Raw genomic sequence first — 16,753 nt, forward strand, 5'->3', positions numbered from 1 at the left:
CCAAACAGTAACACTGCTGTTAATCAAACTAATTGTGGGTCAGGCTCATGTACCATCAAAGTGGTGTTGGGTTTTGGGGGACGACAGACAATTTCTGATGTTTTTATTTGGCTTTTGTGCATTGTGAATAAAAAGTGGGGAAACTTACAGTTCAACTTACACTTTAGGCCTACTTGAACCCCCAACAATCTCCCAAGGCCTCAACATACAATTACACTGGATACCTGTGTGTGCCCTATGTATATATATATATCATCCACATGTGAAGTTCCTTATTGTGACAGACAGCGCAGTTTTATGACAGCCATGCCAGTAACAGTATCACTGCTGTTAATGAAACTATTTGTGCTCTGGGTCAGGCACATAATGTTTGTATCACACAAACCATACAAACCCTTAAAACAAACCCTTAAATCCTTAAACCCTTAAAGTTTTTAAAATAAAAAGTGAAAGTATCCTGACTCTTAATGAACTTATCAAGTACAAGTAACTCCACAGTAGAAACTACATATATCTGAGCAAAGCTGTGCCTTCCTACGTCTTTGCCGCCTCACAGAGTATCATAAACATAGACAATTGCTAGACTGACAATAGTTAGTGTTTTCAAACTTGTGTTACTGCTGTTGATGTCTTTGAAAGTCTAGGTCACATCCTTCTTGCTATCGGCTTATCCTATCGGCAGCAGACTATTTATTGTACTGCAGTCATTTCAGTCATTTCCTTTGTTCTTAACCAACCCCTCTAGACCACCAGTGTTGTTCCCACACAAACCTCTGACCACTAAAAGGCAGCTGGCAGCTGATCAGTAAGACACCACAGGTGAAGGTCACTAAACTTTACCATTAGCACATACACAAATATTTACAATCAGCACATGACATGGATGACACTGCGGTTTCTGGGTAGACACAACACTGAGCAAGTTTAAAAACAGTGCTTGCAGGAGGGTAGGAAAGTTTATTCACAGTATTACACATTGTCTAAAAATGTGCTGTACAAAATCAGCAGTTCTACTGAAATATATATATACACTCTAATGTACAATTTTTTCACTGTACTATATTGTACTACCTTAGGCTACAGTTACTAAAAACACTGTACATATTGTACATACAAAATAATTATCAGTTAGCACATAAACATGCTTTGTTTTAAGCCACTATTGGCTGAATTTCTGATTATACATAGAAGCTATAAATACTATATATAATAATACTACTGTTTATATCTACAAACCTATACCATAATTAATACTCAATCAAAAAAAAAAAAAGATGTGAAGATGTTTCCTTTGGTCATTTTGAGGTCTGTGGTGTCCATATGATATATGACCTGGCAGAAATGTATGTGGCATTACTAGTGCTTCTCAAAATAATTAAGATTGTGAAAAAGGTTTGTTCATAATATAATGCAAAAATGTACAAATATTTGATTATATGTAAAGTAACATTTCAAGCCTTTTTTGTTTTACTTTTGATCAGAAAATCAGAAATCCAGTATCTCATATTCAGAATACAGAAATGCCACTGTAGACACGTGCTAAGTCCTCCTTGTGGAGGGTGTCAGCGGTCATCTTCTGGACAACTAAAGTTAGCTGTCTTTCCCACGATTGTGGTTGCGTGTGCTGAACTAGAATACTAGCGATACTTTGCATTTATACTGTCTGAATTCTAATTTACCTAAACTCTAAATTTAATATTCTAATAATTTGAGACACTGAATTTCTGATTTTCATGACCTATAAGCCACATTGAACAAAAGTAAAACAAAAAAGGCTTGAAATATGTCACTTTATGTGTAATAACTAGAAAATATATGCATATAAAATGTTTTTGAATTAAACTTGAAATAAAAAATGAAATACTTTTCACAATATTAAAATGGTTTGAGATGAGTATATACAAACCTCAGCAGTGTTATTAAGATGGGAAAAATTGTGTTTACAATTTGTAGTGATTTCCATGGCAAAAATAATCATGCATGAACATCAGCATTATGCCAGGGAGCTTGGCTTGTTTAGTCATCCTCACTGCACGAGCCACAGGAGCTGTACGAGCTGTCACTGCACTCTGCCGTGTAAGGGAACTTATGGATGCTGGGGTTCAGCTTGGGGACCCAGGCCCGCGGGATCAGAAATGTAGCCAGGTTGAACAAATCCACAAACACTTTATAACGGTCACTGCACACAAAAAACGAAGCCAAGTGTCAGCACTGAATCTTTTATCCATTTCAAACAAACCGTAGAGACACTTGAAGCTGAATAAGATAAAAACATGATGTTCCTAAACATTGTACTGTTTAGTGACTGGCTTGGACATCTGGTTCTTGGAAACACCTCCGGCCTTCATAAGGATATGTTGCTTAATCTTCAAAGCAGTGCTTCACACTTGTACACTCTGAATTACATTTAAAAGACCATCTTCAGGCCACCAAAAAATCTTCTGCCATTGCCCCAAAAGCCCCTTTTGGCACCTGTAGTTTTAGGTGTTAGCCTTTGCACCAGGAAAATCATGGAGTCCGTGGACTGAAGAAAGTCATACTGACCTGACAGTAGAGCGCAGGTAATGGTAACCTGAGGAGCCACCTGTTCCTGCTTTGCTGCCAATCATTCTGTGTGCCATGCATACGTGATTATCTGGGGGAGGTAAGTGCATGTTACATTTAAGTTATCTTTTGGAAATGCCATAAATGAAGGGATGACCATACATTTACATTTATAGTATGAGAAACTTTTACACACTGGTAAATGACAGTTCACTAGCCTGACTTACATCTCCACTTGGTCATTAGTACATCAACCTCCATCAAATATGTCAAAAGCTGGAATGGCACTTGAAAACGAGGCTCCTCTCTGGAAATGAAAGCAAGAACTGTAAATTCTATTTCCCCAATTTTATTCCCAATTTATTAATTTCCCTTTCCCCCTATCACTTAGGACTCCCCCATCACATGATGCTATCAGCCACTGCATCATTTAGAACTGCCATTAACACAACCCCATTGAATAAGGGCACTAAGGCTTAATTCTGATTAATTAGTTAACAGACATGCGCACTGGCTAGCATCAAGCTGAGAAATGGAGAGGGATAGGGAGAGCCATCCTACACATTCTGAGAGCATGAGGTCAAGTATGCTCTCTGGGGCTCTTGGACATAGATGACTGTGGACATAGATTGCTGTGTGGGCATAGAACTATTGATCTTCCAATGATAGGGCTAATGTTTGGATGGATGTGCAACTTGGGATCCAGGAGTGTGGTTTCTGTGGGGCATCATATTTGATGTCATATGGACAATAATAATCACTGTTTAACATCTACAATATCTACATATTGACAATAACAGCAAACAATAATTTATTACATGTGGTTTCTTACCTGTAAAAGTAAATCATCAGTGCTCCTTGAAGAGCTCTGTAGGAGAGCCGCCGCTCACCTGTCAGAAGAGGGGGTATAGAAATGATGTTGTATATCAGTTGATAATTAACAACTCCTATATCACATAATATAATAAATATAATTGAATTCATATACAATTACACTACACTAGACTTCACATATCGTATACATTTCTTAAGCTTTCATGTTAATCAAGGTAACAATATTTTACTATGGTACGGTAACAAGAACTGTTCTCAGAAAATAAAAAATACATTATTAAAAAATAAAAAAGATTGGAGATATGATAATTGGCCCATGAACAGCAGACATTGCTGACCTTTGCTTAAAAGATGATCATGATGTTTGGAGTCAAACAGGAAGGTGAACAGTTCTATCTGTTTGTTGAGATCCTCCAGCAACTCTTGCTTTGTCTCACAATCTGCCATTTTCTGCAAGCAGACAAAGAAAAGCTATTCAACTTATCCTTGTGTAAAAATGACAATGATATAAAGGGAAATAAAGCTATGTATTCTGACACAACAGTCAAACTAACCTCCAGCTTCCGCTTCTCAGACCGGAAACCCTCCTCAATGTTTGCTTGCAGTTTCCCCCAGAAGTTAAAACCATCTTTTTCAAGGCCTGGTGTTCTCTCCAGCCATTGCTAGAAGATTACACAATTGCAGACTAGTTCAATGATTACCTATTAAAAGATCTACTCAAGCTTTTGGCCAAGTTGGTCCAATTACCGTTAAACATCATCACTCATGGACTAACATGAAGGTTTAATAAAGAACATCCTCCAACCAAACAGCCCACGATGTTTGCATATCATGGCCTACAAATAAGGTCTTTTACCTCCACAAGCTGTAGCAGAGTCGGTTCCTGCTCTGTTCTGAGCAAAGCTTCACTCTCCTGCCCATGGAAATTGTCCCGGTAGTGGCGGCGGTTGTATGGAACTCTCAAATTTTCTGCGACTCCAATTTTATTTTCGAGAAGTCGAAACTGAAGACTCTGGAAGCCTGAAGCTGAGGACAGGTATTCCCTGTAACACACAGACAAAAGCAAATCAACATCAAAACTTTTTGACCAATCTAATTATTTATTTGAGCTCCAATAAAGACGTAATAAAGTGTTATAAATCAAGAACCTCCTGCTCCACACTTTTTTCCATATTAAAAAAAGATTATTGTGCACTCTTTTATATATTCATAAAATATATACTTAAATAAAATAACCCATCTGTACGTTCCCCACACTATTTCCCTCAGTCATGGCTTTGCAAGGCCTCCTTGTTGTTCGGCTGGACCTGACTTTCTTGCCTGGTTACCTAAAATCGTAGAAGTCCAGAGCTGTCATAGTCTCAAGCACAGAAAACTGGTCCACCAGCAGTTTGAAGATCATGGTGATTCTGTGGATCCGACTGACCACCTTCAGCATGTTCCTCTCGTCACGAACCTGAAAGCAAAACTTCCTTCAATGCTTTGGCGCTGGTGACTGTTGATGTGTACTCCTGACAAGTGTAGTATGGTGTAGTGATTTGGGATGAACATCGACTCACATGATTGTGAATGAAGATTTTCCGCACTGAATCGAGCTCCCACAGGATCTGCTTAAACCATAACTCATAAGCTGGAAAAAAAAAGGGGGTTATAATTACGAGGTAAGTAGACGTATATGTATTATAATACATGAACATATACAGTGAGTAGGTACAGGTGCATTACCTTGGTGGGTAACAATAAAGAGGTGCTCATCATGGATTTTGTTGCCTCTCAGTTCACTTTGCAGCACCTGAGCATTAACAATCTTATCCAGCTATGTAGAGGATGAAAGACAGGTTACTTTTAGGCTTGTTTGAACAGTTGAACAGTGAAAAAGCATTTCCTCATGTAAACTTTGAAGTGTCTACTTTGAGTAGAAACTCTAGAAATAAAACACATTATTAGATTAGACAACATTTTACCTGCAGGCAGTCCTAATTTTATTTATTTACTTTATTTAGTATTTGTTTAATGCAGTTTACCTGTAGGTAGTCTCCATAGATGATTCCTCCTTTGGTAGCTTTGTTAATGCCTCTTTGAGAGTCATCCCCTTCATCTGGGTCACTGTGTTTAGTTTTCAGTCTAAATATAATAATAAAAAAGCAGAATCATGAAAATGTGAATGTAAATGTAAATTGTAAAAGGTAAGTGTAAAAATAAATAAAATGCATACGCACTGATGTTTGGTAAAAAACGGACATCCACTCATGGTTTGCCACAAAAGCCTTTCACTGAATTTGGTCTTCTTTTAAAAGGTCTTATGACGTTCTGGAGGTTTGATGAAAGTCTCAGCTATTTAAAGAATCGGTGTGTCCAATCAAAGTTCTGCCACCAACCCCTGAGCATGACTTCCAATGTTCATGTGACCGAATGTTTGTATACACTACTATTTACCTTCCAATTGGCCTTTGCCATGCTTATCTGAGGAAACGGCAGTTCGGTGGTAGGGGTCGATGGAATGCTAAAGCGCTGTTCTGGTGTGTGATCCTAACCAGTTTTAACATCTCACATGAACAGAGCCCCTCTACGGGCTGGATGGTGGTACATAATCCAATGGATAAAGTTTTCAAATATGGCAACAAAGATGAGAGCTAAAAGACACTCTAAATTTGACAAGAATATAAATATCTTATGTCCGTCAAACATGGCACCATTTATTGGCTTATCTGTGATTGGTGTGGCGCAACAGATAACACCACTACCTGGCACTGAGTTACCACACCATGTGGGAGACTGGGGTTCGATTCCCGGTCTGGGTGACTATGCTGCACTACACCAATAAGAGTCCTTGGGCAAGACTCCTAACACTACATTGGCCCACATCTGTAATACGAGTAACCCTGCAAGTTGCTCTGGATAAGAGCATCTGCTAAATACTGTAAATGTACGTATTGGAAGTAAGTAACTGATAAGACAAGTACTGCTTATGTAAAAGTGAACGTTTGACTTGTTGGCTTTTCTTCATGTGACGTTCTTCAAGCGAACATAACAGCCCAATCGATATATTGCCAACCCTGACAGTGCCTCAGACCAAATTGGGTTCAAGTGTACATTTAGGATGAGGAAAACTGAGGACCAAACAAAGCACATGTGCACTCAATGTGCTACACTAAGAAGAATGTTGAATATTTGCACAGCGACCTCCACAACAGGGTCAAAGCTCAGCCATGTGAGCTGTTCCAGAATGTTAAAGGTAAACACATGCAATGACGTCCCCAACACTCACTATTACAGGACTCTTGTGGTATTTTGCAACTGCGTTCATCTCTGGTATCTTCTCATTAATAGCAAGTATTTCCATGTGGACATCGTTTTTTTAACAATGGTAGCTCCACTATTCCTGTTCATTTCAAACAATTGTTTAGACATGCTTGATACAAGTGTTTCCAGGAGGCTGGTGGGAATGTTGCTCCAATGTTGAAGATAGCTTCATGAAGGGCATTCACTGTCCAAAACTGATGTCCAGTATTGTAAACGCCCCTTGCCATCCATTCCCAAATGTTCTTAATCGGATTTAGATGAGGGAATCAGCAGGATGGTCCAAAAGAAGGACGCTATTCTCCTGAAAAAGTTAGGACACCCCATGAAAACCCTTGTTTGTTTTTTTTTATATATATTTAAACATATGGACATTTCTTTCTATAAACAATATTGAGAGATTGAGGTAATATAACTAAACAAACAAAACTGAAGAAATGACTAATTGTTAGACATAGCTACACTTTGACTTCCACTGTGGCAAGAGCTACCTGTGGATCCCAATAAGTTGGAGACTCCTTTACACATTTTGGTCTGCTGCACTTGTAAGTTATTTGCGGACAGTGGAATGGGTGTACAAAAAAAAAAGCTCTCTGGATCGCACCATGGTAATAACATTTACTTTATCCTATATATCACACACACACACACACACACACACACACACACACACACACACACACACACACACACACACACACACACACACAGAGACAGACAGACAGACAGACCGACACACACACTTACTTGTATCTTAAAAAGCTTAAAAAATGAAAGACATAAGTAAAAACAAAGCCATGTAACAAAATCTGTATTATTTAAAATGTTATGATAAATTTATTTAAAAATAATACTGTGGAGAAGATAAATACATAATGGCATTAAAATAATTAACTGAATGTAAATACATCTATTGTTGGAGTTGCCAGATTCTGAACTGGTACCTTTAAAGTAAGCAAAATGATGAAAGAAAGTGTAAACAAAATTAATATATTTTTTTAAATTTATTTATTCAAAAAACAAAAACACCCCCCCCCCCAAAAAAAAAAAAAAAAATCATCCTCAACAAAAAAGAAGCTCAAACAAATACAAATAAAAAATAAATATAAAATAAATTACAGATAATAAAAAGGTCTCATTTACAATTTTCTACAAAAAGGGGGATTTCCAAAAAAAAAAAAAAAAAAAAAGTGGATTTTTTCCCCACTGTTCATGGATCATAAATGCAATTTTTATGAGACAGATGATGCCCAAGATACTGACCCACAACAATTTTTACCCATTAATTGATTTATTCAGTTGTTATTTGTAACAAATCTGATTTTTTCCCTGAGGAAATTAAAGAATTTGATCTTTAAAAAAAAAAAAAATAATATTAAAGAAAAAAAAACATCCAATCTTCTTGTAAGTATGTCCATATGTACATGCACACATGTACAGTTCATAACAAACAAACAGAAAAAACACTAACAGAAGACAGTGTGTGTTGGACACAGATCTGTGTAGATTCGCTGATTCCCAAATCAAGAAAATCCAAGATAATCTGCATCTTAGCTGTGTAGCTTTTAATATGTGGACAGCACACTCTAAATGTATACTTGTAGTCATATGCAAAGGAAGAGTGTGAGAACAATACTTGACTGAGGACAGCCACCATCTATAGAAGCATTTCTATGTATGTCTATGCGCATTACTCTTATTAACATCTCACAACCTGCCTAGTGCAGGACAAAAAAAATAAATAAATAAAAAGAACAAAAATTGCCCCACGGTCCAAGAGAGCATGCTTAGGTGATTTTCTGTACCTTTGCAAGGTGAGTTTAAAAGTACCCCCCCTTAAAAGTATTAATTTTGCAGGTGTACAATTTATAACATTTGAATAGGGCTTTAAGGTGCAGGTTTGTAAAAAGGGAAAAATCAACCCCGTAGCTCAGTAGTTCTCAAACCAGTTCTCCGTGCCCCCTTCCAGATGATTGATTTATACGTCTATCGCTTTGTGTTTTTGAATTTGGACTGACTGGGGGGCTCCAGAGTACCGTTTTTTTGTGCGAACCACTGCTCTAGCACTTGTACAGGTGAAGAAGTTATGTCCACACAAAGAAAACACAGCCTTTGATATCAACCGAAATAAATAAAAATGAAATTAGGGGGGGGGTAATAAAATAAAATAATAATAAAATGAAGACACCAAGAAATCAATCCCCCAGTCCCAAAAGCGTTGCTTACATGCGATAGGTTGTGCACCCAAGGGATTGTCATGTTTGCGGGCCAAATCCAGTGCATAAGGATGTTAGACTTTAAACTTTTAAGCAATCCCTTTTGTGTCTTTTTTTTTGTTTGTTTTTTTTGCTTTTCAATGTCTTATGGACATTACATGATGAAGACACGCTGAGATGACACGGCTGGACTTTGCATGTTGATACTGTAGAAGATTAGTTGTAGTATCATCTACAACAATTACAGTAATAAACTGAATTCAATTCATTGTTGCGGAAATGCCCAGCATGGACAATCTGCTGCAGAACAATCAGGGACAGGTACGCAGACATCACAAACACATACAGACAGTCAAACATGATCACTTCAAATATGAAACAGTACCAAAGGATAAGAATGAGGGGAAACTCATCTACAGCCCTTATTTAGAGAGAAACAGAAGAAAAACTAAACAAAACAAAAACACAACAATCAAGGCCCCAAACAGAAAATAGAGACAGCTGATTCTGAAGCCTGGTTTGAGCAAGCGTTAATAAATGGACACTGTCAGACAGACACACAGGAAGCCAAGGCCTACAATAAACTGCATTTAAATAATCTAATCAAATCTTTCTCGCAGTTTGGAGTGTGCATCGTTTGTAGCAAACACACATCTCCTGTCGAGATATTCAGTAAAGTCAGATTGCTTCTTTAAGAGCACAGTAATAGACAACACCACTGCACCATTCATGGGCAGCTTTTCAACTTTGTCCATGTCTAATTCATTTTTACACAAAACCACCCCCCCTCCCACCAAAATCAGATTTTTGCAGATCAAGTAAAGAGCAGAGGAGGTCACAAACATTCGAACAAGACAGTTTCGGCACACCACGAATATATCACTAGTCCAAAGGAAAACGGGCCAAACCAGTCCACTAGAAACGTTACCGACTTGCATTAGTGTCCAATCCATCACCATTCAGTTCTAAGGTGTCTGTTACTATTGACTTCAAACCTATTTAAGCATGTTTGAGTTGGCTTGAGCTTGTACTTTCTCACAATACACGTCGTTTCATCGTCTATCATACTGAAAAGAAACAGAGAATGTATCCCTACAAATACTGCACTACATATGCAGTACAAACGCAGCACAAAAAATACATTTTTCTGACATCGCTTAGTACTGAATGTTAAAAGCAGCACTTGCATTCTGAATTACTGTTGAAATTCTGACCCATTAAAAAAAAAAATTATAATAATAATAATAAGAATAATAATAATCAGGGACTCGCTATTCTTTCTGTCTTTCTGGGAGGAACACACAAGACAAACGGCTCAAAGTAAATTCTCGATATGTTAGGAGGATATTTTAGGAGCTGGACATTTAAACAACACTGCATGTCGACGGCAGAGAATTTAAAGTACTGTGCCCGCAACAGAACGTTGCAAGCCTAAGTATGTCGAAATGTGGAATAAGGAGTGTGCGAGGTAGCCTTGATTTTGCTTGAATTTGTTGCACCATTGAGAAAGCACTCTTATATTGCCTGCAAAGATTTGGACACCCCTGTTCAATTTGACACATTTTGCCCATTTGTTTTTAGCAAAAATAAATAAATAAACAAATACAAGAAACATTCAAACACAAATAAATGGCATTTTCAGCATATTTTAGAGCACAATTTCTATTATTTGCTGAATTTAACATATCTGGGGGAAAGAAACATAACATATAAAATGTATCAAACCTTTGTTTTACCTAGAAACTATAAAACAAGTGTAGTTTGACCAGCAGTGCCCAAACCTTCACATACGACATATCTTCAACATATTAATGTTGAGGTTTATGTGTTGCATGATTACACTTTATGGATTTATAGATTATGGTGTCTTTGCTAACAGTTCAGCTTGGTGAAAAAGAAATATTTAGTGGTCTAGCGTTTATGGATACGGCTGGAAAGTTGTGGATCCCAGAATCAGTCACAATGCTTTTGATACAGTCCCATTTCTCTATACTCGGACATGAACAGATGGTAATACATAATAAGGAGGTTGCAGCAACAGTTCTATAGCCTTAGGATTTGTGTTTAACAAAAATGAACAACTGCCAAGTCAACTAGCGCATGTTGAACAGTGTTTTATCATAAACACCCCAACCTCCCTTCCTCCCTCCCACCCAAATGCTTCCCAGGAACAATACGTTTTCAGTGTCTACTGGCCATCTCATCGCCTGACCACTGTGCTGTTTGAGATTTCCATATTTGACTGTGTAGGTTTCAAACGAATACACAATCGCTGGGTGAGAACCACATTCATACAAGTCGTCTCTCTTCACTGGCACTCACGCTAGCACTGCTAACAGGTTGACCAACTGGCGCAGCCCATATGTATCAACTATGCGCTTTGAAGAGAGTACACATGGCATTTCACTACTAAATCACAACTCTATTCTTCCATGGGAAGAAATACCAAAAGGAAAAGGATTTGTTTTGTTTTGTTGTTGTTGTTTTTTTTTTAAATGGCTGCAAATACTGTATGCTGAAGCTGTTACAGTTTTGGGTTGGCTCCACATGCAGATTGCTGACAATGTTTCCAAGGCTTTAGCATGCAGCCTCTTACCACCTTACCACACAGACCATTCAGATGTGGCTAGCAGTACAATGCAATCAAGTTCAGGTCTGGAGTACCCAGCTCCACTACCGAATCAGTTCCGACATCTGTACGCGGGGTCAGCGAGACAACAGGTTGAACCATATCTTGTGAATAAAGGTGAGTGAGTATTGTTGACTGTTGTGTCCTAATGCTGGTCTCATGTGTGTAAGACCACACCCCCTGGGGCATCCACAGTTCCCAGCCCATGGTGCCCACCCACACAGAATAAAGGAGGGGGGGTGGAATGGAATTGAAGCAGCAAAAAAAGGGGACAAATTGGGCTCCTACTGACACGGTTCTCGCACCCATTTCTCCAGGCAGAGAGAAAAAAGCAGTCTGTTTTGTAGTTTAGCAGAAAAGTCTTCCCCCAGTTTACATGGGACATCTCTTGTCGAATTGTCATTTTAGTGACATCCCCCACCAGTGGTGATCCCAGTATAGTCGGACAATATTAGGTTTTAGGGAGGGGGGGGCTAGGAAGCAGACATGATTTGGTAGGAGCCGTTTTCCGGTGGAGAAGGAGGTTTGGCTTCTGTGGTGGTTTTGGGTTTGGGTGGCCAGTCTGGGTCCACTCTCAGTTCCTGGGCCAGATGCATGTAGCGTGCTTTGGGCACCCTTCTCCGACAGCAGCAAAGCCAAGAGTGCTTGGATCCACACCAGTCTAGTCCTCCCTACACACCAAGACGCCATAAAAACAAGAAAAAACAAAAAAAACAAAAACAAAAAGAAGGAAGAGAAGAAAGAAGGAAGAAAATACCCATTTTCATCTGCACCTCTTTGTATACTGACCGTTCAAAACAGAGATGACATTGGTCAATGCTAAACACACAATATCATATATCTCTGATGTTATACGGGACTGTACTTTTTGTATAACACTGAGCAGTTCAAAGTGAATAACCACAGTTTGACAGAAAGGCCACAGGCAATATATTCTACAGTAGACTATGGAGTGTTCCAGTGAAAGTACTATTTTAAGCAAATGCTAAAATCCAGCACTGACCCCAGGATTAGACAGATTTAAGTCCAAACAGGGAAAACCATTTCACCCTTTCCTTTAGTCTCTGGTGGAAACATACCTGGACCATGATACCCACACACCAAGTTCTAACAGAGAGAGAAAGCGTTCGAGATGCATGCAGAGGTTTGCTTACAGTAGCCACTACACAAGGAGCATTAGAGGTACTAGAGGAAGGAAGAAGTTTGGGGTAATCGTAACCTCCGCAGCATGATGTACAGGAGGTGCCCACTAGGGGGCCCCCAAGTAGCGAGAAGAGAAATCATGTGTGCACATGCATAAGTCAAACGTTACAGTAGGGTGCTGAGTCACACAGGGTGTGCAGAAAAATAGAGGAGAGCAAAAAGAGAGAAAAAAGAGACAGAAAGAGACAGAAAGAGCAGCAGAGCAAGAGACAGGAGGAAAAAATACAGAGAAAGATGGAGAGGCAGGAAGGACAGGAGGATGTGAAAAAGGCAACGATGAACAGAAGTGTCAGATTTCCCAACCTGTGGTGGCGGGGCGGCTGGGAGGATGCCATAGCTGCCCTGCTTGTCTCGGCTGAACACAAGCTTCCATAAGACGACGTCAAGGACGAGGGTCTATGGAATATTGCAGTGGGGCGGAAAGAATGAAGAGAGCTACTGATCACATCGCTTTCATAAGATCTCAATTGCTTCAGCAGTTTCATTTGAGCAGCAAAACTATATAACACCTATTCAGAAGGGCTGTGATTTCAGACTGTGCGTTAGTCATGGAGAGAGACAGGGAGAGAGCCAAGGAGTTGTTATGGACAAGAAAATAGTCAATAAAAATAGTCAGAGGTTTATCTGTTCATCTAGGAAACGCATCAGGATCACTGGGCATGGTCCCACTGTAGCCTCTAAATCACATGATTGGTCACTATTGGTCTGATCTTGCTTGCTGATTGGCTAAAACACGGCGGTTTCGGGGGGTAGCGACGGAGACGGCGTCACCTGCAGTCAGCAGCAGGCAGCTCATTGGCTTAGGAGACTCTAAGGGAGGGGAGCTCACTGATAATGCCACTACAGCGCAGGCAAAGCTGAGAGTCGGCAGTTGTCAATCAGTGACTTTTCACACCCAGTGGCTTAGGCGCCGAGATGGAGAGGCAGGGACATTTTCTCTGCGTTTCTACGTCTTGGGGTTTCAAAGCCAGTCAAAGGGAGCTGAAAGTGGACATGATCACACTACACACTTCATAGCTCAGCTGCAATAGTCAACTTGTCAAAACAGCATGAGAGAGCAGACAGAAATGATGATCTCACATGTGTGTATATGTGCGTAAGGATGAATATAGGTACGTGACTAAGACCCAGCCAAGACTGGGAGGTTTTCATTGGGTTACAACAGGAGGAAATATACTGTATAGGTTTAGACCACATTCAAAAAGGTTATTCTTTAAAGCAAGACATCCTACTGCATACGCCAACATATTAGCCATTATTGCTATAAAAAAAAAAAAAAAAAAAAGGAGATCCTCTATTTTCAAAAAAAATATCCACAAAAATCAGACAAACTGAACTTTATTGTATCCCACTTACCTCCACTAGGACTGACACAGCAGCATTGGCCAGCACTATGATTACCATAGTCAGGCGCCACTTGAAAGGAACGCACACAATCTGGAAGAGAACAAATTCATGAAATCCAGTTTGTATTGTCATTCTACCTCTGAGACTAGCACTTGGTTCAAACACAGGAAAAAGGCACAATTCCAGGACACGCTTGTAAGGAAAAGGAAGATTCAGCTGGACATACCTCTAAAACCTCATCGATAGCAGGGACAGGGTAAAGCATAATGACGAACAGGAACACGTAGAGGCTGAGCACGGACAACATGAATGGCCCTGTAAACAGACACACAGATATATTACAAACACAAGTGTGCAAACAGAGCAGTGCAATCAGCAAACTGTGCAGCCCACCCCTGCTTTAAAGGGTGATTTAAAGGCATAATCAGAGCAATTAAGATTAGTTGATGCAGATCTGCTTGACACTAACAGACCTACTAAACCTGGCATTTCACAGGTGAGTTCAATGAGGTGAACAGGAAAAAGAATAAAATAGTGCAGGAATATGGCCCTTCAGTACCAAAGTTGCCCACCATTGCTACATAGAGGGTATGCACTTAAGTTCACAGGTGGCAGAATCACTGCGGCCACTCCAATTAAGTGGCAAAAAGGCAGACTGAGTGGCGCTAACACAAAAACAAGAGAGCTGTTGGGCGACTGACTGTACAAACAGATTCACAGAAATGACTGGAATCCACTGGGAGCTCTGTGTTTGGTGAAGGGACGTTCTGAAAACAGGTGGTGAAAAAACCAAGCCCACTGTAGTTGCGAATGTAGCGACATGTTAAGTAAGAGCAAATCTGGATGACGCAATATCTGATATATGTGTCAAATACACTCCTAAAGACATTCACTTAACTTTGTGTTTCATCCTCTAAACGGGTGTTAGCTGGACAATTCAGACTACATATCACTGTCCATGGACCATTCTGGATGGATTGCTTTGGATGGAGTCCAACTGCCTTTAACTCGAGCTGATAATTGCTACAACCCTGTTTCATGATAGTTTCATTCCTTTTTTTGACTAAAAGGGGCATGTTTCAGCAGGAATGTAACGTTAATGCATACCCCCTATTAAAAATCCTCAAAGCTATTAAATCAAGTGATGCAATGTGCAGTATTTTCTTGCTGCTAAAATACATAGTCCTTGAAAACAATTTATTGTAAGTCTCACAGTTTTTATAGCTGGGCTGGCGGAAAGGTTTGCCCTTGGAGAAAACGATGGCGACGATGAGGTACTGAAAACAGGAGACGTAAAACAGGGTAGTGTTCTCATAGTTTTTGATGTTGTGTTCATCAAACTCCGTGAAGTTCTCTGAGACGTTGGTATAGATGGTGGTATTGCAGGCGCTGAAATTGAGAAAGAAACATCATCCACATCAATCAGTGTTAATTGTTAATCCAGAAGCATCTTGTGTATTTCTATGCAGAGGTTTGGCTGAATGATGTTAGTTAGTACTTACTCTGACTCTGGGGTCCAGGGTTCATACCAGGTCTCATTACGGACCAGGAGGAAGGCCAGGGTCTGGAAGCCCAGGCAAATGAGGATCTGAGTCATCACAGAGAAGAGCAGAGGCCCCGAGATCAGACCAGAAGGGGGTCGCCGAGACACCAGATCCTTCCATGCTGAATTCAGACTCACTGAAGGTATTAGATAGAGCGAGAGAAGGGTGAATTAACGAATCCTAATGTGAGGCTAAACAAATTTGTTCAATTTGTTTTATTGGTGAAACTTACTGGTAAACACAATAAGGAGAATTATGGCAACATCAATGAAGAGGAACTGGAAGTCTCCAAGGTTGCTGAGGATCTGAAAAGGGTATTCAGTCAGTGTATCTGGGTAGAAACTGAACCCTTAATTAATTTAGGCAAATTAATATAAACAACAGCAAAGTGCAAAGTACACCGTCTCCACTGTTAGAAGACTGAACAGAGCAGAAAGCAATGACTGTAATATAGTCATTATCAAGCATCTGTAAAACAGCAACTTTACAGGATAAGGAAAGAACCTTCACTTTCAATGGAAGTCAATGTAAAAAGATTTTACTCAAGTATTTTTGGAGAATTTCCTTTTGGTTTAGAACAGAATCTGGACAACATGTAAAGAACAAATGCCCAATACAAGAAATACATGTTTTTTTATGCGACAGCAATGACACACAATACATAATCAGTCATAACATTAATACCAGCTGCCTAATATTGAGTAGTTCCACTTTGTGCCACCACACCGGACCTGAGCTTTCGAGGCACAGACTACACAAGGCGCTAGCAGAACATTCTTTAAGTCCTGTAAGTTGCGAGTTGGAGCCTCCATGGACTGAATTAATGGGCCTTAGGTGCCAGCTTATAGGTGGTTTCTTTCTTGAACCAGTTTTGAAAGGTACTATCCACTGCATGCTGGAAACACCCCACAAGACCTGCCTGATGTTTTGTAGATGCTCTGATTCGGTCATCTTGCCATCACTTTTCCTGCTTTTAACACCTCAACTTCATGAACTGTATGTTCACTTGCTGCCTAATTTATCCAGCCCTTGACGATGGAAATAGTCCAAATGATTCACAACCAGAAACACTCTTATTGAGTTATTGCATACATTACAATATTAAAATGAACTACATTGCTATCATTTGAACAGTA

At 39.6% G+C, this 16,753-nt stretch overlaps 2 protein-coding genes across 2 annotated transcripts in view; both read right to left on the reverse strand.

Moving 5' to 3' along the window:
* Window positions 1–1,889: 1,889 nt before the first annotated feature.
* On the reverse strand, window positions 1,890–5,659 carry tdo2b (tryptophan 2,3-dioxygenase b). The gene is made up of 12 exons (XM_072660598.1): window positions 5,598–5,659; window positions 5,403–5,502; window positions 5,104–5,194; window positions 4,938–5,008; window positions 4,707–4,834; window positions 4,235–4,421; window positions 3,933–4,040; window positions 3,717–3,828; window positions 3,377–3,434; window positions 2,772–2,851; window positions 2,545–2,635; window positions 1,890–2,179 (listed from the first exon to the last, which is right to left on the reverse strand). Exons 1-12 carry the CDS (start codon window positions 5,627–5,629, stop codon window positions 2,017–2,019), a joined length of 1,221 nt encoding a protein of 406 aa, XP_072516699.1. The 5' UTR covers window positions 5,630–5,659; the 3' UTR covers window positions 1,890–2,016.
* A 2,061-nt stretch (window positions 5,660–7,720) lies between these two features.
* The window catches only part of atp13a3 (ATPase 13A3), a 36,609-nt gene continuing 27,576 nt past the window's right edge, over window positions 7,721–16,753 (reverse strand). The window contains exons 28-34 of the mRNA XM_072660029.1: window positions 15,850–15,922; window positions 15,576–15,753; window positions 15,287–15,462; window positions 14,300–14,388; window positions 14,083–14,163; window positions 13,030–13,122; window positions 7,721–12,194 (exon numbers count right to left, since the gene is read on the reverse strand). Of these exons, the coding sequence (XP_072516130.1) occupies window positions 11,997–12,194; window positions 13,030–13,122; window positions 14,083–14,163; window positions 14,300–14,388; window positions 15,287–15,462; window positions 15,576–15,753; window positions 15,850–15,922 (888 nt within the window). The 3' untranslated portion in view covers window positions 7,721–11,996. The remainder of the gene's footprint in view (window positions 12,195–13,029; window positions 13,123–14,082; window positions 14,164–14,299; window positions 14,389–15,286; window positions 15,463–15,575; window positions 15,754–15,849; window positions 15,923–16,753) is intronic.

This window comes from Salminus brasiliensis, chromosome 17 (genome assembly GCF_030463535.1).
Source record: "Salminus brasiliensis chromosome 17, fSalBra1.hap2, whole genome shotgun sequence".
In the NCBI taxonomy this organism is placed as follows: Eukaryota; Metazoa; Chordata; class Actinopteri; order Characiformes; family Bryconidae; genus Salminus; species Salminus brasiliensis.

Bases quoted from the DNA above. Each gene is read 5' to 3' on its own strand.
- tdo2b (XM_072660598.1), bottom strand. From the start codon at position 5,629: ATGAGTGGATGTCCGTTTTTTACCAAACATCA. The intron at 5,503-5,597 runs GTGCGTATGCAT...TATTATATTTAG, and splicing joins CCGTTTTTTACCAAACATCA to ACTGAAAACTAAACACAGTG. The intron at 5,195-5,402 runs GTAAACTGCATT...TCCTCTACATAG, and splicing joins TCTATGGAGACTACCTACAG to CTGGATAAGATTGTTAATGC.